This window comes from Capsicum annuum, chromosome 11 (genome assembly GCF_002878395.1).
Source record: "Capsicum annuum cultivar UCD-10X-F1 chromosome 11, UCD10Xv1.1, whole genome shotgun sequence".
NCBI classification, from domain to species: Eukaryota; Viridiplantae; Streptophyta; class Magnoliopsida; order Solanales; family Solanaceae; genus Capsicum; species Capsicum annuum.
In genome coordinates, this window is record NC_061121.1 from 174,394,757 (window position 1) to 174,418,779 (window position 24,023).

A 24,023-nucleotide genomic window follows, 5' to 3' on the forward strand; every position below is an offset into this window, starting at 1 on the left:
CAAGCATTAAGTTATTTAAGTTACTGAACTTGCACTTCAAGTATTCTATCTTGGTTTTATTCAACTTGAACCCTTATCCAAGGTCTATCTCCAGACCTCTAATTTAGTGTCAACTTCGCCACGAATCTTGCCAATCAAAACTATGTATCTATAAATAACATACACAATGGCACCTCTATTTTGGACATGATGCATCAATTAATCCATCACCTAGGTAAATAAAACCAGCTAAGAGCTAATCCCTGATGCAACCCCATGACAACTGGAAAGTGCACTAAGTCTCTACTCACTGTCCTTCTAGATTTTGGCTCCATCATACATGTCCTTGACTGCCCTAGCGTAGACCACGTGTACACCTCTAGCCACCTGCCATCTAGATAAAACCTCCCTGGGACTTTATCGTAAGCACTTTCTAAGTCGATGAACATATGTTCGGGTCCTTCCTCTCCCTATATTGCTCCACTAGTCTCCTAGCAAGTTAAATGGCTTCTGCAGTTGAGCATCCCGGCATGAATGAATCCGAACTGATTCTCGAAAATAGTCACACCCCTCCTCACGCTCATCTCCACCACTTTCTCCTAAACTTTCATAGTGTGGCAACTTGATACCCCTATAGATGTTGCAATTCTAAATATCACCCTTGTTATTGTACAATGGAATCATCATACTCCACCTCTATTCCTCCAGCATTTCTAATGTCTTAAAAACGACATTAAACAACCCAACAAGCTACTCTAAACCTACCCTACTCTACCTACCCTCTTCCAACAGGATTTCGTCTAGCTTGATAGCTCCTCTTGTGCATCTTTCAAATAACATCCTCAACTCCTCAAACTCTATATATCCACAATACCTAAAATCATGATGCCTATCTAAATGCTCCAACTTCCTAGCACAAGAGTTTATCGAAGTACGACTGCCATCTTCATCTAATGAAGCACTAGTACCTTGCCGTCCTCATCCTTGATGTACTTAACTTGATCCAAGGTCACAGGCCCTCCTTGGCAAGTTTGTACAACTTCTTACTCTGCCTTTGTCGTTTAGTTCAATATATAGATGTTCAAAAGTCATTGTCTTTGTCGTAGTAAACGCGAACTTCGTCTTTTTTTGCCACCTTATACCTTTCCCCATTTGTCCGCTTTATCTCCTCATTCTTACTTTCCACCAACTTTGCATATGCTATTTTCTTAGCCTTCACCCTCCCTTGGACTTCACCATTCCACCACCAGTCCCATCACTATCACCCCAATCTACCTTTCGAGCCCCCCAACACCTCTTTAGTTGCTGCCACAATGCAACTAAAAGTCAGATCCAACGTACTGTCTACATCACTACCACTACCCCCAGCCCCATAACCACCACTAACTTCTCCTCCACCTCTTGGACACTGGTCATTAGTCAAGATACTTCTTTTGATCCTTGGACAGTCATCCAAAACCCTTTTCTTCCTCTTTCTCTCCATCTCCAAATTCATCACCAGGAGTTTATGTTGGGGGTTAAGGTTCTCACGGACAACCTTGCAATCTTTGCAAAGACCTTTATCACCCTTCCTAAGAAAATAGTTCATCCGGGTCTTAGCCACCATGCTAAGGAAGGTTACCAAGTGCTCCTCCTTCTCTAGGAAACTCGAATTAGCTACCACCAAAACAAAGCTCTAACGAAGTCCATAAATGAGACTCTTTATACGTTTCTGTCCCCAAAACCAAAACATCCGTGCACATTGTTATAACCCATCGAAGTAGCCCCAAGTGTCCATTGAAATCTCCTCTACAAATAACTATACAGCTCTCACTACCTAATTCAAATACTCCCAAAAATGCTTTTGTCCTCTTCATCCAAGCCCGCTTGTGGTGCGTAAGTACTAATAATGTACAAAGTGGACCCACCAGCGACTAACTTATAGCCTGTTTGGCCAAGCTTCTAAAATTAGCTTATTTTGTAAAGTATTTTCCAAAGAAGTACTTCCGGAGAGAAGCTATTTGTGATTGGCCAATAAATTTAAAAAGCAATTAGTGTTTGGCTAAGCTTTTCAAAAGTGTTTTTAGGTGTATTTTTCTCAAAAGTGATTCTCAAAAAAAGTGTTTTTAGTGAAAAGCTACTTTTTTAGCTTCCAAAAAACAGCTTCTACTACTCCCTATAAGCACTTCTTTTCTCCTAAAAGCTTGGCCAATCACCTCATTTTTTAAAATAACCGTGTGTCCGAGAGACCGAATGAGTAGCTCTATTAAATAAGTGTGTCGAACAAGAACTAAAGGCAAGTATGACTAAAGACGAGAACAATGACGACACCACCCAACACAATAAGTGGGTCAAACAGGAACTAAAGAAAGAAGTTTATGAATTGAGCAAGAAACTATAAAACTGTATACACAAGAATTAACAATCAGAAATAAAAATCAAAAAAGTAATCTAAAAATCAAAAAAGCAATCTGAAAAACAATATCAAGAAGTTCTAACAAATAACAGACAAAATTCGAAGTAAAAAAAATGTTGTAATTTGAAAGAACGAAGAAGAGACAAGTATAACAATATATCACCCAAACTGAAGAGAAAAGGCACTCAATACCAATTACTAAAGACAAAAGGAGAAGGGGAAAGGGTAATCTGAATTGGAGATAAAATAATTAAAGGAGAGACCAAGACAGAACCTGATTGGCGCTGCAAATCTTTGAATTGAAAAAAAAAAACACCTGACAGTGGTTGCGATGAAAATGAACGGTGGGAGTGGACTTTTCAATTGAGAGAACGAAACAACACAGTACCACAGCAGAACAAAGAAGAAAGAAAAAGTTTTAAAAAGGAGATCGTTGGAGCAGAGGTGGTGTGCAGCGAGTAGAGGCAGTAGGCGAGCATTGATGGTGCCTGTGCAGGTGGTCGGCAATCAACAATGAGAAAGTTGCAATGGAAACCCTAACGATTTAGGGAAGGCGTGCAGATGAGCGGTCATGGTCAATGGCGGTGACAGTGGCGGCAATAGAAGAAGGATTACGCAGTTCATTGAAGCAGCTTTTGCCGAAAAATCTCGTTGGCGATGGAGAAAAGTTATTTGAAGAGATCGTGTAAGAATGAAAACAGAGTAAGAGGAGTTACCGTTTATAAGATCCACCAAACGATGGAAACTAAATAAAGTGATACCATATCCTATTACTCCAAAGAATAAATGAATGAAAATTGATCCCATAAAAAACAATATGAAAATAATGGTGCACTTAAACTTCCTCATAGTATATTGTTCACCCTTGAAAATTCTACTATATTTCCTCTAAATTACTATACAAAAGGTACAATGATATAGTTCTTTCTTCTAGTCTCTCAGCTTTTTCATCCTACAGCTAGCCATAACCTCCCATCTTTCTAGGCAGCACCCAATTAAACATGGAGAAAACTAGAGCTCGTAAGTGTCGGGTAACTAAAATGTAGTAAAAAGGGATTCACCTCCCATATGTTTCTTACTTACAGAAACACCAACTTACTATGATGAACTTCCGTTCCTCAAATTATCTTCCATCAGAATGGCATCTGAGTCGTAAACCATGTAAGAAGCGACAACTATTAGTGCTTTTCTCCTCTCAATTGATATCCACATGCACTTGTGTCTCATGTTACCCAAACTATTATAACTTATTATAACATGATGTAACTGAAAATTGTTTTGAAGTTTTTCAGAATTGGTAATTTGTATTCTTCAGCATTTAAGGATATGCAGGAGACCTTTTAAAGGAAAAAAAAGGAAAAAGAACAAGAAAAACACTTGCAGGGCTCCTAGAAATTCTATAATTTGATCAGAGTCCTCTAGTCCTAATTGTTTACACCAAAAAAACAAAGATACAATGCAATTTCATTTGACCTCATGAATGGAATTGGACCTATCTTCAAAAATTCTGCTATTTCTTTCCTTCCACATTGTCCATCAGACGCAATGTGGAAATAGGTTCCACCAAATCTTCTGTGTCTTCCTCCCTCCTCTTTTGATCCAGCAATTCTGTAAATTTGTTGAGTGCTCGGGCATAGTTCATTTCACTTCTGAGATGTTTAAAAACATGGACCAAATTTGGGATGTGAAGGGGTAGTGTAGAAACAAATGATTGTTAGTCTTCGGCTTCCCACAAAGAGAGCACCATGGGAAGCATTTGACTTTAGTTGGTGATAAATTCTTCCAAACTCTCTTCCACATTTTAGGCATGCGTTCATAACAACCAACCAAATAAAACATTTGGCTTTTGTTGGTGCTAAATTCTTCCAAGCTCTCTTCCACATTTTCTTATTACTACTACCTAGTTCATTGACCTCCCTCCTATAAGCCTTGCCAATTGAGAAAACCCCATCCTTGCTATGAACCCATCTTACTATATCAGGACTATTGTTGGTGCCTACAAAGCTCCCCATTTCCTCCAATAGTTTGGCAGTTCTCTCTATTTCCCGGTCATTAAGAAGCCATTTAAAAGAGAGGTCCCATCCCCGCTCTGTCTAGCATTCACTGATCTTGGCCTTAGAATAAGTACAAAGGTTGAATAGGTAAGGAAATAGGTCTTTCAATGTAGTTGTTTGAGCGAGACATTGAACCAGATGCAAGTTTTCCTACCATCTCCCACCCTAATTTGCGGATCTGACTCCAATTTGGCCACAGGTTTTTATTGTTCTCCACCCCCCCACCCCACACTTCAGTGCTTGCATTGCTGCACCAAAAACCATCTTCCCCGTATTTGTACTTTATCAACTCTTTCCACAAGGATTGTCTCTCCTCATTGTATCTACACAACCATTCCAATATCAAGTTGATGCTTCCTCAGATCCCGATGCCCATCCCCCCTCTCTTTGCTATGTAGAACTGTTTCTCACTTAACCAGGTTGTATCTTTTGATTACCTTGCAGCCATGCCATAAGAAGTCTCTCCTAAGTTCGTCCAATTTCTTTACCACTGTTGCAGGTTAAGAAAAAAAAGACATAACATAGTTGGGGAGAGGATCTAGGATAGAATTCACGAGAATATTTCTTCCACCAAGCGATATGTACTGAGCCTTCCATCTCGCGAGTATCTTTTCCGTCTTCTCCAAGATATCATCCCGAATCACCACTTATTTGTGTTTGTTCCCCGATGGCATGCCTAAGTAAGTTGTTGGTACTTTGCATCCCAATATGTTTGTTAGTCCCTAGATATTTGTCACCTCTTGTATAAGGAATAGACTACTCTTTCCCCAGTTGATTTTCAGACCTGCAGAAGCTGCAAAAAAAATAAAAGTTAGTTTGATGAACCTTATTCTTATTTGTTCCCCTTGTGGCTCACAGAAGATAACCGTGCCATCTGCATAAAGTAGATGGCACATCTCCTTAGTGTCACCATTGGGCCATTGACCTGGAAGCCTCTAATCCGCCTGTTTTGTAAGGAAATTCTCATCAAGATCAAACCCCTCCATTACCAAAATGAACAAAAAGGAGATAGAGGATCACCCAGATACCCCTTCCTGATGGGAAAAAACCACAGTTTACATTGACAAGAATGGAGAACCTCACACTGCTAATACAAAACTTGATCCATCCCAATCACCTTTCTTCAAAGCCCATTTGTTTCAAAGAATTCAGCAAGAAGCTCCAACTGACATGATCATTAGCTTTTTCAATGTCCAGTTTACACATTACACATTACTCCTGGACTAGTCCCTTCGTAGTCTATACATTCACTTGCAATAAGAGCCGCATCCATTATCCGCCTTCCTTTTATAAAGGCCATTTGCTTCTTACCGACTAGCTTATCAATCACCCTCTTAAGTCTTTTGGCCAATAGCTTTGCAATTATTTTGTAGACTCTAGTGATCAGGCTAGTAGGACTAAAGTCTTTTGGTTCAGCAGCTCCTACTTTCTTAGGAATGAGTGCTACGAAGGTAGCATTAAAGCTCTTCTCATTCTTCTACTTACCATAAAATTCTTGGATTGATTTCTTGAAGTTGTCTTTCAGTAACTCCCAAAATGTTAGTTAGAATGATATGGGGAAGTCATAAGACCCCGGAGCTTTCTCCATAACACGGAGCGTTAAGCATCCTGGGATCTCTTCCTCTTCAAAAGGCTCTTCTAGTTCAGCTTGCTCCTCCATATAGATGCTTGTCTCTCCTCGTAACTGTAGCTCAGGTCTCTAGATCTCTGTTTCTTTATACAAATTTTGATTAAAACTATTGATAAACTCTTTGATTGCAGCAAGGTCCTCAATCATGTTCCCATTCACCTTTAATGTCTCTAAAGTATTGTACCTTTTGTGGGATGTAGCTATTGTACCTTGTTTCAGCCATTGGATTTTTTATCTTTGCCTCCACCCTATCTCCTCATTCTTAGCCACTTGTTCATAAGTAGTAGCCAGATTTGTTTTTTGTTGAAGTTTATCTATTGAGAGGATTCTTTGCTCTTGCACCAGTTCCCAGTTAGCCAAATCCTCCATGATCGACTCTTTTGGTGCCTTCCAGTTATATAAGTTAAATACGTTGTTCTTACTCTGCTCCATCTTCACCTTTAGATGTTTCAATTTTTCTGCTAGAACATAACCTGGAGAGCCCACTGTAGCAAAAGACTGCCACCACAGTTACACTTCTTCCTTGAAACCTTCCACTCCCATTCACCAATTTTCAAATTTAAAATAGGACTTCTTGAAGTTCATCTCCCCACATGCCAGTAGAATTGGGTTGTGATCAGATCCCAACTTTTGCAGTGTAGTTTGCCATCGTAATGAACTGTTAGTCCTATTTTGAGCAGTAGAGAAATCCGTCAATTCTAGAAGTTGTGTGCTCATCTCCCCTTCTCCAAGTGAAAGATTCTCCAAATGACATTAATCCTATAGCAGTTTGATCTTTCTGTTGGATACCTAATGACATTAAAATCTCCCACCACCACCCAAGGCCCTTCGCATAGACTTCTCATAACCCCCAACTCAATCCACAATTTTTTTCTATCTTTTTTTTTTTTGGCACTTGGCGTATACTACTGACACAAACCATGAGATTATGCACCGAGCACCTACTCCCCGTCCCACAACCTTTTGTCCCACATAATTAGAATTCCCCCACTAGCCCCTTCTACCTCCATATGAACCTCCCTTAGCCATCTATTGTTCCATATCTCATGCACTATACTGCTAATACTTCCTGTTAATTTAGTCTCCAGAAGTACGTAATGTCTGCCCCTCACTGACTAAGAAAATTTCTAACAAGTTCCCTCTTCCCTGCATTGTTTAGCCCCCTTAGATTCCAAGAAACTATCTTTACCCTCGTTGTTCTACAATTGATAATTTCCTCCCTCTGTTTCTCGGTTCACCCTCTTTGAACTTCACATTGAAGATAAGGTTTCCAAGCTCCTTTGGTATTGCGTAATTATTCAAATAACTTGCTTTATCCCTATTGCATAGTTCCTCTCTTGAATTTCTTGGCCAATTCTCCTTATAAAGGAGAAAAATTCTCTTTCATATCCTTTCGCACACATGTTGAATATTTGACCTAATTTGAGGAGGTTAGTGTGGAATTTCAGTGTCGCTTGAGACTTGAATCCTCTTCTTTAATATTGTCTTCAATTGCTAATGGCCTTGGTTCGTGAGGAAAAACCGGTTGATCTTCTGAGGAATTCCTTTGGTCATCGACTTCACGCAGTCCTACTCCACACTGTTGTAATTATCGGTTTTCCCTTTATTTTATTTCCCCCATTGCTAGTTGCTTAATCTGCAGATCTTTTTCCATTCCATTTTGAGCTTCTTCACCCGTATCAACTTGTTGAGTAACGCAAAAATGGTTTGGGAAAGGGTAGTAGAGTTCTGGTTGAGGAGGATCATGATTGTTTTCAAGAATCAATTTGGATTCATGCCAGTCGCTCCATTATCGAGGCCATTCATCTCGTAAGGAGATTAGTGGAGCAGTATAGGGAGAGGAAGGACCTTCACATGGTGTTCATCGATCTAGAAAAGGCATACGACAAAATTCCTCGCTCTTTGGAGGTGCTAGGAGGCTAGAGGTGTTCCTATGACGTACACTAGGTCGATTAAGGACATTTACGACAGAGCGAAGACTCGCGTGAGAATGATGGGGGGAGATTCGAAGCATTTTCCTATTTTGACAAGGTTGCACCAAGGATCGACTCTTAGTCCGTTTTTGTTCGCCTTGGGAAATGGTTGTATTGACGCTGCATATTCAAGGGGAGGTGCCTTGGTGTATGTTATCTGCAGATGATATAGTTCTAACAAACAAGACTCTAGGAGGTGTTAATGATAAGGAGGAAGTTTGGAGACAAACCCTAGAGTCAAGGGATTTAGGTTGAGAGAGACCAAGACAGAAATACTTGGGGTGCAAGTTCACTGAGTTAAACGCATGAGGCGGACGTGGTAGTGAAGCTAGATTCCCAAGCCATTTGGAAGGGAGATAGTTTCAAGTATCTTAGGTTTGTGATCATTGGTGCAAGGTGGATGAAATGAAGGCTCACTTCTGGAGTCTTGTGTGATAAGAAGGTGTCCCTACTCTTAAAGGCAAGTTCTACAGGGTAGTAGTCCAACCGGCTATGTTGTATGGAGCGCAGTATTGGCCAGTCAAGAACTCTCATATCCAAAAGTTGAAGGTGGCGGAGATGAGGATGTTATGATGGATGTGTTAACTTACTGGGAGAGATAAGGTTAGAAATGAGATTATTCGAGAGGAGGGAGTGACTTCGATGAAGACAAGATGCGAGAAGTGAGGTTAAGATGGTTCGGGCATGTGATGAGGAGGTGCAGGATGCCTTAGTTCGGAGGTGCGAGAGGTTAGTTATGGATGAACTAATGAACTTATAGGACTTTTCTATGATCTTTCACAATTCCCTTCCACAGACTAGTTTCATATGAGATCGTAAATGGTAATACCCTCGAGGGATCACATGTATTGGTTACCCCCATATTTTTCCTGAATCATCAGTTTTCACATGACTTGGTCTTCATGTGCAAACCTCTATAATTGTCTGCCCAAAAAGGTTTGGTAACCTTTTTTAAGAATGAAAAGGTTTGGTAACATTTACCTTATCTACCAAATGGAATCATCCTTCTCCCTTTGTTCCATTGGATACAGTATCTTATATCCAGCATCACCTTTTCAATTCCTCACTGAAATATGACAGGAAAAAAACAAGAAAATGAATACAATACCCAGTGTAGTCCCACAAAGTGGGGTCTAGGGAGGGTAGTGTACCCAGACCTTACCTCTACCTTAGAGGTAGAGAGGTTGTTTCCTTAAACCCTTGGGCTCATGAAAAGCAGTTCAACGTAATCCCAAAAAGAAGTAATGGAAGTACAAGAAATAACAAACAATAACAAAAATAGCACATAGTAACTGAGAGAAAATATAAGAGAACAATAATATACATTGAGACCTTATTTATAGACACTACATTAGACTCTTTTTCCAACTTAGACACTGACATTACAATTCTTTTCCAAGTAGGATTACTGACAATACAATCCTTTTCCAAGTAGGATTCTTTAAACGATTCCTATTCCTGCTCATATTCTAACACTCCCCCACTAGTTGGTGCATACAACTTATATACCGTGTTTGTTACAAATGTAATTAATATGAGGACCAGTTAGGGACTTGGTGAAAATATTTGTAAGATGATCATTCAATTTCACTAATTTTGTAACAATATTTCCAAAAAGTATCTCTTCTCTCACAAAGTGACAATCAATCTCAATGCTTAGTACTCTCATAAAATACTGAATTTGATGCGATATGAAGAGCCGCTTGATTATCACAAACAAGTTCCATTTGATTGATTTCTCCAAATTTTAACTTTCTCAACAACTGTTTAATCCAAACTAGCTCACAAATGGCTACCGCCATTGCACGATATTCTGCTTCTACACTAGATCGAGCAACCACACTCTGTTTCTTCCTCTTTTCGGACGCCAAATTACCTCCTACTAAAACAAAATATCCGAATGTAAAACGTCTATCACAAGGTGATCCTTCCCAATCAGCGTCAGCATCAGTACATCCAACGATTTGCTCAAGACCTCAATCCTCGAAAAGTGGTCCTTTACCTAAAGCTAACATAATTCATCGCACAATGTAAACAACTGCATCCCACATCACACAGAGAATCCATAAGTTGACTTCACGTCATAGGAAATGTCAGGTTTGGTAGGTTTGGTCACTATGAGAGAATTCAACTCACCAACTACAGGAGTTTAGTATTTGAATCCATAAGAGTGTCAATAAATTCACATCCCACTATTCCTCTCCCTACGAGAATGTCTTAAGGCATACTTAGCATTGCGAAATAACAATACTTGATCTCGATTAAGCAACTTCAATACCTAAAAAATACTTCAGTCTGACAAGGTCTTTAGTCTGGAAATGGAACGAGAAGTTGCTTCAAACTAATGATATCATTTTGTCATTGCCAGTAATAACGATATCATCAACGTAAACCACCAAATAAATAGATCGATTTGGAGCAGAATGTCGATAAAACACAGTGATCTGCTTCACTACGAATTATGTCAAACTTCTGAATTATTGTCCTGAACTTTCCAAACCAGCCTCGAGGAGATTGTTTTAGACCATAAAGTGACCGACACAATCAACACACCAAACTAAACTCCCGTTGAGCAACAAAACCAGGTGATTGCTCCATATAAACTTTCTCCTCAAGGTCATCAGGGAGAAAAACATTCTTAATAAATATCCAACTAAAAAAGAGGATAGTGTCGAATAGCAACCATAGATAGAAAAAAACAAACAAATGCTATTTTAGCCACGGAGAAAAAGTATCACTATAATCAAGCCCAAATATCTGAGTGTACTTGAATAATCATCAACGAAGCAAGGGTGAACCAAGGAAAAGATAGACTTTGCACGATCTCAGTGCTACATTGAAAGGTAGTTCGAGTGAGTTTCCTAAGTTGGCACGACTCACAATCTAATGTGGATTGACTAGATAAAGCAGGCACCATCTTTTGTAGTTTGAACAAACTTTTGTAAATGATGTCTGGAGAATCTATAATTAGACATGGTATGGAGGAGTTACGAGAACTAATGTAGTAAAGGTCCTGTGAATCATATCCTACACCAATTGTTTGTCCAATAATATGGCCATGCATGATAAAAGAACCTTCGAGAAATAGTATGCCACAATTTAGGGCACGAGTCAAACAATTGATAGATGCAAGATTAAAAGGAAAAGAGGGGACATAAAGAACAGAATTTAAAATAACAGAGAATAGGGGAGTAGCTTGTCCAACTCTTTTTGCTTTGGTTTGTTTACCATTAGCTAAAGTGACAGTTAGACGCCACTGTGAATAAACAATATTTGATAGAAGTGATTCATCACCAGAAATATGATCAGAAGTGCCAGAGTTCACAACCCATGATCTAAAGGTAGGAGATTGTGCAATTGAGGCTATTGGTAGTGATATTTGCTTACTTGCTCGATACTGAAGATACTCATTATATGCCTTTTCAGATAAATACACCCATTGATTACTTGTGGTGTTACACTAAGCAACATGAGCATTTTTTTACATGGTCAACCAGCAAAAAATAGCATATTCAACCAGCAAAAAATAGCATATTCCACGAGTATGTCCTAGCCCATTACAATAACTACACTTAGGTCGAGAATAGCATACGTCACGAGAATGTCCAAGCTTCTACAATAACTACACCTAGGTCGAGATCTTCCAAAATGACCTCCCCCTCGCCGATTCTTCATGGATCGTGACATTTGATTATCTGATCTCCTCATTAAGGGTTCAGATTTAACCATAGGACAAAACCGACCAAGAAATTTGGAAATATGTTGCTGGAATCTGAAAAAAAACAAGGTCAGTAGCCGAACAATTAGATTTGATTACCAAAAACTGGTTGGAATCAAGAAATAACTATATGGATAGCCTCAAAATGACGAGGCGATCTCACTGGAAAAAAATCTTACCAAAAACAACTGCACATGCCGATGTCGTGATGAGCGCAGTGACGTAGATTTGAGACTGCTGGCGGCGCGTGACTGTGCGTGACTCATTGGAACTAACATTGGCTCATTGAGGTTTGCTCGCTTGTGTGTTTCGCACCTCATGGTAGTGTTGTTCGCACAACACTTAAAAAACATACGAGGGCACAAATCAACCTTAACAGTTGTCGAAAATTGACGCATGGTGACTATCTGATTGAGTTTTCGTCCCAGTAAGTTCCTTACCAAACTCACTTTGATACCATGTGAGAAAATATAAGAGAAGAATATTATTGAATTATTGTATCTAAATTATTGCATTAAGACTCTATTTATAGACACTACATTAGACTCATTTCCAACTAGAACACTGACATTACAATCCTTTTTCAAGTAGGATTATTGACATTACAATCTTTTTTCAAAAGGCAAGTAAGATTACTGCCATTACAATCCTTTTTCAAGTATGATTCTATATGTTATTCCTATTCTTACTCATATTCCAGCAATAACAAAACGAAAACTACATCAAAACAATACAATAATCGAGGTACAAGAAACAATAGATAATAACTAAAATCGAAGGACAAAAAACTACAAAAGTAATACTACCACTTCTAATATGAACGCATAACACAATGTGTTGCCACCTACTAACCATCAACCCTAATTTGTATCCTCCACACCCTCTTATCTAAGATCATATCCTCAATAAGCTAAAACTGTGTCATGTCCGGTCTAATCAGCTCCCCCAACACTTCTTTGATCTACCTCAACCTCTACCTCTACCTCTACCTCCTAGAACCATCCATAGACTACTCTCACACATCCGCACCGGAGAATCTGTGTCTCTCCTTTTCACATGCCCGAGCCATCATCTCAATTCCGTATCTTGTCCTACACCAAAGCTACTCCCATATAATCCTGAATATCATTATTTCTAATTCTATTTTATAGTATTCCCACACATCCATTGCAACTTTCATCTTCTGAACCTACGAGTTCTTGACTTGCCAACACTCCACCCCATAAAATAAAGTTAGACTAACCACCACTCCGTAGGACATTCCTAAAATGATGAATGTAGAAAATTTAAGTGTAGAATTTGGTGAGCGCAAATTACATGTTTTATACAATTGACTCTCCAAAAACAGTGATCAAGAAAACAAAGTTGCATGGCTAAATTCTTTTGAGTTTCAAGTGATGGTAATCAAAAGTATCATTGGAGGCCCTGGAACAAACTGTGTTTTCCTGTTGATGAAAAGGATTTAAGTTTCAGATATATACAAGATATTAGAGTCATTTTTCATGAGTTTGACCATTAAAAGGTGGGGGGTGTTTAGAACCTACAAATCCTTGTGGTTGGATTTCGTAAATTCCAGATATTGTCAACCACCACCTCCTATAAGTATACAGAGCAAAGCCACAAGCAAAGCTACACAGTCACATATATGGAGAAATATGCTCAAGATTAGAAATCAAGTAGAGGAGATACTAATTTGGAAAATCAATATAGAGAATTCAAATCTACGATAGGACAGTTAGACTGATATAGGGACTATGGGACAAATCATTCAAATGGAAGTTGTTCCTGAAAATCAGAAGGTCATTGAGGTTCTCACTGAAGGTTGATGGAAGATTGATAACATGTGATTTCCGGAGTTTCTAGCTAAACACGTTCCAATCCATTGGCACTGGTAAGCACAACTTCCCACGTCAGCCCATCTGGATGTCAAACTATAGTACATCCTTCACCACATTCCCAACCTGGAATTTTTCTTTGGGGTAAGGTAAATTAAAAAAAAAAGAAAAATATTATTGAATTGTGTATTTATATTATTACACTGAAACCCAATTTATAGACACAACATTGCAATCTTTTTTCAAGTAGAATTCCATATATTATTTCTATTCCTACTCATATTCTAACACTACCCTTCAAGCTGGTGCATACAAGTCATATGTACCAAGGTTCTTACAAATGTAATTAATATGAGGCCCAGTGAGGGACTTGGTGAAAATATTTGCAAGTTGATCACTCGATTCACAAATTTTGAAACAATATCGCTAGAAAGTATTTTCTCTCACAAAGTGACAATCAATCTCAATGTGTTTAATCCTCTCATGAAATACCGAATTTGATGCAATATGGAGTCGTTTGGTTATCACACACAAGTTCCATTTGACTAATTTCCCCAAATTTTAGCTCTCTTAACAACTGTTTAATCCAAACTAGCTCACAAGTGACTACCGCCATTGCCTGATATTCTGCTTTTGCACTGGATCGAGCAACCACACTTTGTTTCTTACCCTTCCCGGACACTAAATTACCTCCAACTAAAACACAATATCCAGATGTACAACGCTATCAGAAGAAGATCATGCCCAAACAGCATTTGTATATCCAACAATCTGCTCATGACTTTAATCCTCGAAGAGTAATCATGTACCTGGAGCTGACTTTACATATCGCAGAATGCGAACAACTGTATCCCAATGACCTACAATGACTATCACATGGAAAATCCATATCCTGACTTACAATACTCACAGGATAGGAAATGTCAGGTCTGGTCATTGAGAGTTATTCAAATTACCAACTAGATATCTATATCTTTCAGGATCATTGAGTGGCTCCCCCTTGTCCTAGCAGGAGTTTAATATTAGGATTCATGGGGTTGCGAATAACAATTCATGATCTGCACTGAGCAACTTTAACACCTAAAAAATACTTCAATCTAACGAGCTCATTAGTCTAAAAATGTTGAAAGAGGTATTGCTTCAAACTAATGATACCATCTTGATCATTGTCGGTAATAATGACATAATTAAACATAAACCACCAAATAAATACATAGATTTCAAAGCAGAATGTCGATAAAACACAATTATTTGTTTCACTATGAATTATGCCCAACTCCTGAATTATTGTGCGGAACTTTCAAGACTAGGCTCGAGGAGATTGTTTTAGAACATAAAGTGACCAGCGCAATCGACATACCAGACTAGACTCCCCCTAGCAACAAAACCAGGTGGCTGCTCCATATAAACTTCCTCTTCAAGGTCACCAGAGAGAAAAACATTCTTAATATCTAACTGACAAAGAGGCCGGTGTTAAGCAACCATGGCTAGAAAAAGATAAACAAATGTTTATTTTAGCCACGAAAGAGGAAGTATCATTGTAATAAAGCCCAAATATCTCTTGAGTGTACCCCTTGGCAACAAGGCGGACTTTAAGCCGGTCAACTTGGTTGTTCGGACCAACTTTCACAGCACAAACCTAACGATAACCATAAGTCAATTTTCCTAAAGGGAGAGGAAGAAGCTCCCAAGTATCACTTGCATATTAAGCAGATGCCTCGTCAATCATAGCATATAGTCATCCTGGATGAGAAAGTGCTTCTTTTGTAGACTTGGAGATGGAGATAAAGGACAAAGATGATACAAAGGCATAATGAGGTGATGACAGATGATGAAAACTTAAAATGGTATAATGAGGGTTAGTATTACAAGTGGATCATATACCTTTCGACATGCAATCGATTGTTTATGAGGAGACAAGTTTGTAGTAGGGTAGGGTCAAGTGTAGGACGAGAATCATCTGAGCTTGATGTTGTGTGTGGACGACAATGATAAGTCGAGGGTAGCGGTAATATGGATGGAATTGTAGAAGGTATTGTACATTTCTCAAAAGTCGGTACAGGTAAGATTGGTGGCACTATAGATGGAGATGTAGAAGTAACGATACAATCCTCAAAAGTTGACATAGATAATACCTCAGATATGTTAGAATGATTAGGATCAAAAAAAGATGTAACGTAAGGTTGAGACTCAGAATGTGACCAGCTGGTATTCAACTAACATAAGGTACCGACAAAAAATCAGGTCAACAGCAACAATATCCCTTTTGTACTCGAGAATAACCAAGAAAGACACATTTGAGAGCACGATGGGTTGATTTATCTTTTCCAGGGGTAAATATGTACTCCTAAAGACACGAGGGCGAAGAGGGCATAGAGGTGATTGTAGAAACAATACTGAATAAGGAATTTGATTTTGAATGAAAGATGAGAGAACTGCATCGCCCCAAAAACACAAGATTAAATGAGAAGAGTGTAAGTAGTCTCAATGAGGTATAGTCTCAATGAGGTACCTATCCTTCCTCTTAGCTGCTCCAATCTGTTGAGGGGTATACGACAAGAAGTCCGATGAATAATTCCTTGATGAGTCATAAATTGTTGAAATTAGGAGGACATATACTTTAAGGACACGTTTGGTAGGATGTATTAATTAAAATAGTCCATGTATTCAAATTTAATCCGTCCTAGTACATTGTTTGGTTGCACAACTCAATTTAATCCTTTCTTATACATGGATAACTAATACACCATAGAGTATATTATCTTATACCAAGGAAACCTAGGGATCACTAATACGGGGTCAAATAATACATGGATAAGAAAATTAAATGACCAAATTACTCCTTAATCCCTTTTACTAAATTTTCTTTATCAAGCTAATTGATAAAGAACGCAGATTGTTTGTTCTTTGTTGAGATTATCACATTAGAGATGATTGTGATGCCTTGATATGTGAAGGTGTCGGCAGATTTGGAACTTGTGTTGGTGGGTTTTGTGTATATTTAGCAGATGCCAAGACAGACTCCACCAATCATATAAAAGAAGGAAGGAAGCATGCACAAATACTGTGAGAGTAGAGAAGATTGCCTTGATTTGCAATGTGCATCTGGTTTTGCAACTTGTGTTGATGGAATTGTGTATGCTTATGAACGATTAATTTCATGTTATTTCATTCAAGAATTATTTGAACACATTTCATATAATTAGTAACATACATTTTGTACGTTCATTTCCCTGAAGAATTAGCTAAATGTAATAAAATTACGTTTGATTAAAAAAAAAATCACACAAATGACCTTGAAAGATGGACAGTGGCAGATTAAAAGAAATGATATATGAGGTTCAAACAATTGTTTGAACGATAATGTTTCACGATAGTATGCATTTCATGATGTGCTAGAGGTCCTTAGATCATTTTTGGCGAAGGGTCTACGCACTTCAAGCATCTGAATTATTCATATTTTAATTTTTAAGATGTCAAGTTAAATGAAATAGAAATTTCACAAAAAAAAACAAGGGCATAATTGTAACGAACATATTTGTAGAAGATTAAACCAAACACGACACATGGTATATCTAGTTTTTTAACAAAATGAACCAAACACTTGATAAAAAATAATTCCTCCACTACAATCCTTATATTGGTAATCCCTGCACTACTAATCCCTGTATTACTAATCCCTGCATAACTTGTTTTCCTACCAAACGACCCCCAAAGGAGTTATCACTACGAAAGGTACGAATAAAGACACTAAATTGATTTTGTTTCCGCATAACAACTCTTGAATATAGAAAACAATGTGTATGATCTTTCATTAAGAAAATTCAAGTATATCTTGAATAATCATCAATAAAGTTAACAAGATAATGAAACCCTAACGTTGAACTGACTCTACTAGGACCCGAAATATCAGAATGAACTAAGAAAAAGATAGACTATGCACAACTCTCATAGTTCGAGTTTTTTTTCCCAAGTTGGCAAGACTCACAATCTAATGTGGACGGATTAGACAAACTAGCACCATCTTTCGAAGCTTAAACAAACTAGGATGTACCAAACGTTTGTGAATTACGTCCGGAGAAACTGTAACCGGATATGCTATGGAGGAGTTAGGAGAGGTAAGGTAGTATAGACATTGTGATTCATGTCCTACACCAATTGTTTATCCCATACTACGATCATGCATGACAAAGTCTTCAAGAAATAGTATGCCACAATTTATGGCACGAGTCATTCCACAATTTATGGCACGAGTCAAATGACTGATCGATGCAAGATTAAAAGGATAACAAAGGACATAAAGAACAGAATTTAAAAAAAGTGACGAGATAATTTAAAGTGAAAGAAGATGGGGGATTCGTTTGTCCAACTCTTTTTGCTTTGGTTTGGTTACTACTGACTAAAGTGACAGTGTGAAGAGACTTTGAATAAACAACATTTGACAAAAGTGATTTATCACCATAAATATGATCAGAAGCACCAAAGTCCGCAACCCATAATCCAAAGGTAGGAAAATGTGTAGTTGAGGCTATTGGTAGAGATATCTGGTTGCTCGATACTGAAGATGCACATTATATTCCTTTCAGATAAATACACACATTGATTACCTGTGGTGTTAGACTAAGCAATACAAGCATTTTCAGGTGGTCGACCATGCAAAGAATAATATATACCACGAGTATGTCCAAGTCTATTACAACCACCACACTTCGGTCGAGGGTAACATACGTCATGAGTGTATCCAAACCTATTACAATAACTACACCTAGGTCAAGATCTTCCAAAACGACCTTCCCCTTGTCGATTCTTCGTTGATTGTGACATTTGATTTTTTGATCTATTTATTAAGGGTTTAGATTTAATCATAGGACTAAACTGAAATCAGTGTTGAACTTTGCAAAAATTGTACTGAACTGTCGAACAAATAAAAAGGGATCTGACAAATCTCGCCGAAAAACTAACAAAAGAGCCACTAATGGTGTTGGTTTTTGTACAACACTGACGAAAATCGATGACAACACAAATCATCCCTGACAATCACCGAAAATTGACGCACGGTGACTTGTCTGACTGAGTTTCTCACCAACGTTCTGATACCATGTGAGAAATATAAGGAAAAAATATTATTGAATTGTGCATCTATATTATTACACTGAGACCCTATCTATAGACACTACATTCTAATTCTTTTCCTAGTAGGACATTACTTCAAGTAGAATTCTATATACTATTCCTATTGCTACTCATATTAAAAAGATTTATTAACAGCGGAAACCCCATATACAAGCCAACCGTATACCAAAACGAGAGAACCTACAACAAAATGTGTTCTCAACAGAAGAGATTCAATCCTTCGTATAAATAGAGACCTTGTAAGTACACCAAAAAGTAACTAGAAACAACAATTCTTTGCAATTTTACAAAATCATGCTCCACCCCTTCAGAACTCAGAAGCCCTCCTATTTCTCTATTTCAAATGACTCACATGATTGCTAAGGGGTTAATACTCCGTGCCCTCGGGCTTCTCTTTCCCTAACCCAGACTAGAGTTCTGCTTGACAATGCAAAGATAAATTTGCTTTTATGAAGATGATTTGGCATCAATTTCCTCCTTTTAAGATATAATTTCTTGTGTTTTGGATTTCAAAAGAGAAGTGGCCCATGGATGATATCATGATGAAATATGGCCAGACTTAGGTCTCCAAATATTCTTATTGTAAGAGCTCACAACGGAAAACTATACTGCATAACTTTAGGTAAGATCATTGCTATGACATGGAAGGCCTTTGGTAGTCCTTTCTACTTTTTTGATCAGGTAAAGAAAGCCTTCGGTGGTCCTCTAGGAATTACATAGGACAAAATAGCTACCAGAGCAACGAACCTTAGGTGGTAGGGCACCAAGTCTGTAAAAAACTGTCCACCAAATCATCCTTCAGATTTCACACCTTTGATATTGCTGGAAGACATGGAAGGTAAGGAGTGCAGCCAGGTATGAAGATGCCAAATCTATGCTGAAAGAATTCTATATCAGGTTTTAATGCGTGTAGTGCTGGCTGTGGGCGGTAATGGGTGGATAGGGTCATGTCCGAGGGGGTTGGGGAGTGGGGCCGTGGTGGGGGCGGGGGATGAGGAGAGGGTGGGAGTGGGAGGGGGGCCAAGGTTTGGCCGCGGGAGGGGGGAGGGTAGTGGAGGGCGGGACGGTAGGCTGAGGGTTGGGTCTTGGAATATAGGGACCCTTCAGGGTAAGTCCATAGAGCTTGCGAAGATTCTTAGGAAGAGGAGGATCAACATTGCGTGTGTCCAAGAGACCAAGTGGGTAGGGTCTAAGGCGAGGGATGTGGATGGTTACAAGCTGTGGTACTCTGGGAGCGACAGGCGTAGGAATGGAGTGGGCATCTTAGTAGATGAAGAGCTTAGAGGTCAGGTAGTGGAGGTGGAGAGGATCAACGATAGGTTGATGACTATTAAGTTGGTTGTTCGGGGGTTTACCCTGAACGTGTGTAGTGCTTATGCGCCGCAAGTGGGATCGGAGGGGGAGGACAAGATGCGGTTTTGGGAGGCTTTGGAGGAGGTGGTGAGAGGCGTGCCTAGTTCGGAGAAGATTGTTGTAGCAGGGGATTTCAACGGGCACATCGGGGCGCTACCGGGAGACTTTGGTGACATGCATGGGGGTTTTGGTTTTGGGGAGAGAAATGACGAGGGGGCGACCCTACTGGAGTTTGCGAGGGCCTTTGGGCTGGTGGTGGTGAACTCGGGCTTCCCGAAGAAGGACGAGCACCTGATCACCTTTCGAAGCGCGGTAGCCAGGACTCAGATTGACTTTTTGTTGCTTAGGAAAGGGGATAGGGCGTTGTGTAAAGACTGTAAAGTCATCCCGAGTGAGAATCTTTCGACCCAACATAGGCTCTTGGTTATGGATTTGGGTATAAAGAAGAATAGAAAGAGGAGGACTAAGGAGTGTAGACCGAGAATTAAGTGGGGCGGCCTGACGCCAGTGAATGCGTGGGAGATAGGGGAGAGGTTGGCGGGAATGGGGGTGTGGGAGTGTAGGGGGGACGTGGATAGTATGTGGGACAGGGCGGCAAGGTGCATCAGGGAGAATGCAAGTGAGGTGTTGGGTGTTTCTAGGGGCCGGGCCGGGCCGGGCACCGTCGGGGGGACTGGTGGTGGAATGAAGAGGTGGAGAAGAAAGTGGGGACCAAGAAAGGGGCGTATGCTAAGTTGGTGGAAAGTAAGAACGAAGAGGAGAAGCGGGTAAACAGGAAAGAGTACAAGCTAGCGAGGAAGGAGGCGAAGTCAGCAGTCACGGCAGCTAAGACGGCCGCTTTTGAGAGCTTGTACGCAAGGTTACAGGAGAAAGGAGGGGAGAAAAAGTTGTTTAGACTCGCTAAGGCTAGGGAGAGGAAGGGTCGTGACCTCGATCAGGTGAGGTGCATTAAGTTGGAGGACGGTAGAGTGTTGGTGGAGGACGGCCACATTAAGAAGAGATGGCAGTCGTATTTTCATAGGCTCTTGAATGACGAAGGGGATAGAGCTATTGTGTTAGGGGAACTGGAGCACTCAGAGGAGTGTCGGGATTTTAGCTATTGTAGACGTTTTAAGGTAGAAGAGGTTAGACAAGCTGTCCGCAGGATGCGAAGGGATAGGGCGACGGGGCCGGATGAGATACCGGTGGAGTTTTGAAAGTTCGTTGGAGAGGCTGGTGTAAGGTGGTTGACTGGATTGTTTAATGAAATCTTCAGGACAGCAAAGATGCCCGAGGCGTGGAGGTGGAGTATCATGGTCCCTTTCTATAAGAATAAGGGGGACATTCAGAGTTGCAATAACTATAGGGGGATTAAGTTATTGAAGATCTGGGAGAGAGTGGTCGAGGTGAGGCTGAGACGGATAGTGTCTATTTCGGAAAACCAGTTCGAATTTATGCCCGGCCGCTCGACGACGGAGACAATCCACCTGGTGCGGAGGTTGGTGGAGCAGTATAGGGAGCGGAAGAAGGATCTGCACATGGTGTTTATCGATCTGGAGAAGGCATACGACAAAGTCCCCAGGGAGGTGCTTTGGAGATGCTTGGAGGTGAGTGGAGTACCGCTGGCATATACCAGAGTGATTAAGGATATGTATGATGGAGCGAAAACCAAGGTGAGGACGGCGGGAGGAGACTCAGAGCATTTCACTGTCCTGACAGGATTGCACCAGGAATCTACTCTTAGTCCCTTTTTGTTTGCGTTGGTGATGGATGTGTTGACGCGACGCATTCAAGGGGAGGTGCCGTGGTGTATGCTTTTTGCAGACGATGTAGTGCTGATAGATGAGACTCGAGGGGGTGTGAGTGACAAATTAGAGGTGTGGAGGCAAACTCTTGAGTCTAAAGGGTTCAGGGTGAGCAGAAGCAAGACAGAGTATGTGGAATGCAAGTTTAATGACGTGAGGCGGGAGAATGAGGTAGTAGTGAAGCTGGAAGCACAGGAGGTATGTAAGAGGGATAAGTTCAAGTATCTTGGGTCCGTGATCCAGAGTAACGGTGAGATTGACGAGGATGTCTGGCATCGTATTGGGGCGGGATGGATGAAGTGGAAACTCGCGTCGGGGGTGCTGTGTGATAAGAAGGTGTCGCCCAAGCTTAAAGACAAATTCTACAGGGTGGTAGTCCGTCCGGCCTTGTTGTATGGAGCGGAGTGTTGGCCAGTTAAGAACTCCCACATCCAGAAAATGAAGGTGGCAGAAATGAGGATGTTGCGCTGGATGTGTGGACTGACTAGAGGGGATAGAGTTCGGAATGAGACTATCCGGGAGAAGGTTGGTGTGACTTCAGTGGAGTGCAAGATGCGGGAAGCACGATTGAGATGGTTCGGACACGTGAAGAGGAGGGGCATGGATGCCCCGGTCCGTAGGTGCGAGAGGCTAGCGTTGCATGGTTTTAGGCGGGGTAGGGGTAGGCCGAAGAAGTACTGGGGCGAGGTGATTAGGCGGGACATGGAATAGTTACAGCTCACCGAGGACATGACCCTAGATAGGAAGGTCTGGAGGGCGCGAATTTCGGCAGAGGATTAAGGCCAGTTTGGGTCGCTAGTGTAGGGAATTACTTGGAGGGGGTTTTATTCCTGTTATGATTCCGTCTTCCGTGTTCCATGTTTTATTACGAATCTGTGTGCTTTCCTTTGCTTTCTCTATTTTATATTACTTATGGGTGCCGTATTTATGATATGTAATCTGCTTCTGTGCTTTACTATGTATTTGTGTGGTATCTCGTGTCTTGAGCCGGGGGTCTATCGAAAACAGCCTTTCTACTTCATCAGAGGTAGAGGTATGGACTGCGTACATCTTACCCCCCCAGACCCCACTAGGTGGGAATACACTGGGTTTGTTGTTGTTGTTGTTGTTGTTGTTGTTTTAATGCGTCTTAAATGGGTGTTATCAAAGATTAGGAGCAGCAGTAAATGGGATTCTAGTTGGAACGGACTTTGTGAGGAAAATATAGAACTTGGTCCTACAATTGACTGTACAATTGTGAAATGGATAAGACCCCTGATACTTGATTTAAAATCGAGACAGATAGTAGCAAGAACATGGAAGGAATAATTGGTGCAGGGGTATATGTAAGGACAACAATACATGATCATGGCATTTTATTGTGTTTTGGGAAGAGGCAGTAGCAACATGACTATAGCAAAGGCTGTTCTTTTTGGCTTGAAGTGATATATAGAGAATGGTTTTACTCGCGTTATACTAGAAAGTGACTCTCCAATAGTCATAGATATGCTGCAGGAAAGTGTAAACCACCATGGCAGATGCAGGATACCAATAGAGAAGCTCAGCAGGGCAATGTAATTGCAGAATAACTTCTCCTTGTGATTTATCAGAACCAGCACAGAGCCATACAGTGTGGACTTTATCCAGATGGCTGCGGTAAGAAATAAACAAGGAAGAACTCTTTTTTATGAAGTAGAATTTTTTGAGGATGGAAGTCTCTTCTCTTCTGTTGCTTCACAGTGTATTTCTGTATACATGGGAGAGGATGAAATTGTCTAGTTATTTTTCTATAGACTTGCATGAATTGGGAGGTAAGGATGTTTAATCCTCCTTTAGATTATACTTTTTTGTGAATGAATGGAAGGGAGACGCCACCAGAGGACATAATTATATTATTACTTTTGTTAAGAAAGTGCATAATTACAAGATTAAATCAAATTAAATCCGTGACAAGGTACTTCAAACTCCACTTTAGTGTTTCTTTAACTCTGTATATAAGGTACTTCATACAATTTCGTCATGTTTGAAAAGCATTAATACGGGAATGCATGTCAGCTAGGGAATATACCTAACTGTCCCATCCACAGAAGCACTAGCAACATTGTCCCCAGTAGCAGAAAAACGGCAACGACTTATTGGACTTGTGTGGCCTAAAAATGTCTCCTGTAAAATATTATTGCAGAACCATCA

The 24,023-nt window shown here is 40.1% G+C and overlaps 1 protein-coding gene across 11 annotated transcripts in view; it reads right to left on the minus strand.

Moving 5' to 3' along the window:
- LOC107847281 (WD repeat-containing protein 91 homolog) overlaps positions 1–24,023 on the minus strand; it is a 52,677-nt gene that overhangs the window by 11,749 nt on the left and 16,905 nt on the right. For all 11 annotated transcript variants that reach the window (XR_007046918.1, XR_007046917.1, XM_047399091.1 and 8 more), the window contains one exon: positions 23,902–23,996. Coding sequence is in view for 9 of the 11 variants with exons in the window: in XM_047399091.1 (XP_047255047.1) it covers positions 23,902–23,996 (95 nt within the window). In the remaining 2 variants the exon portion in view is untranslated. The remainder of the gene's footprint in view (positions 1–23,901; positions 23,997–24,023) is intronic.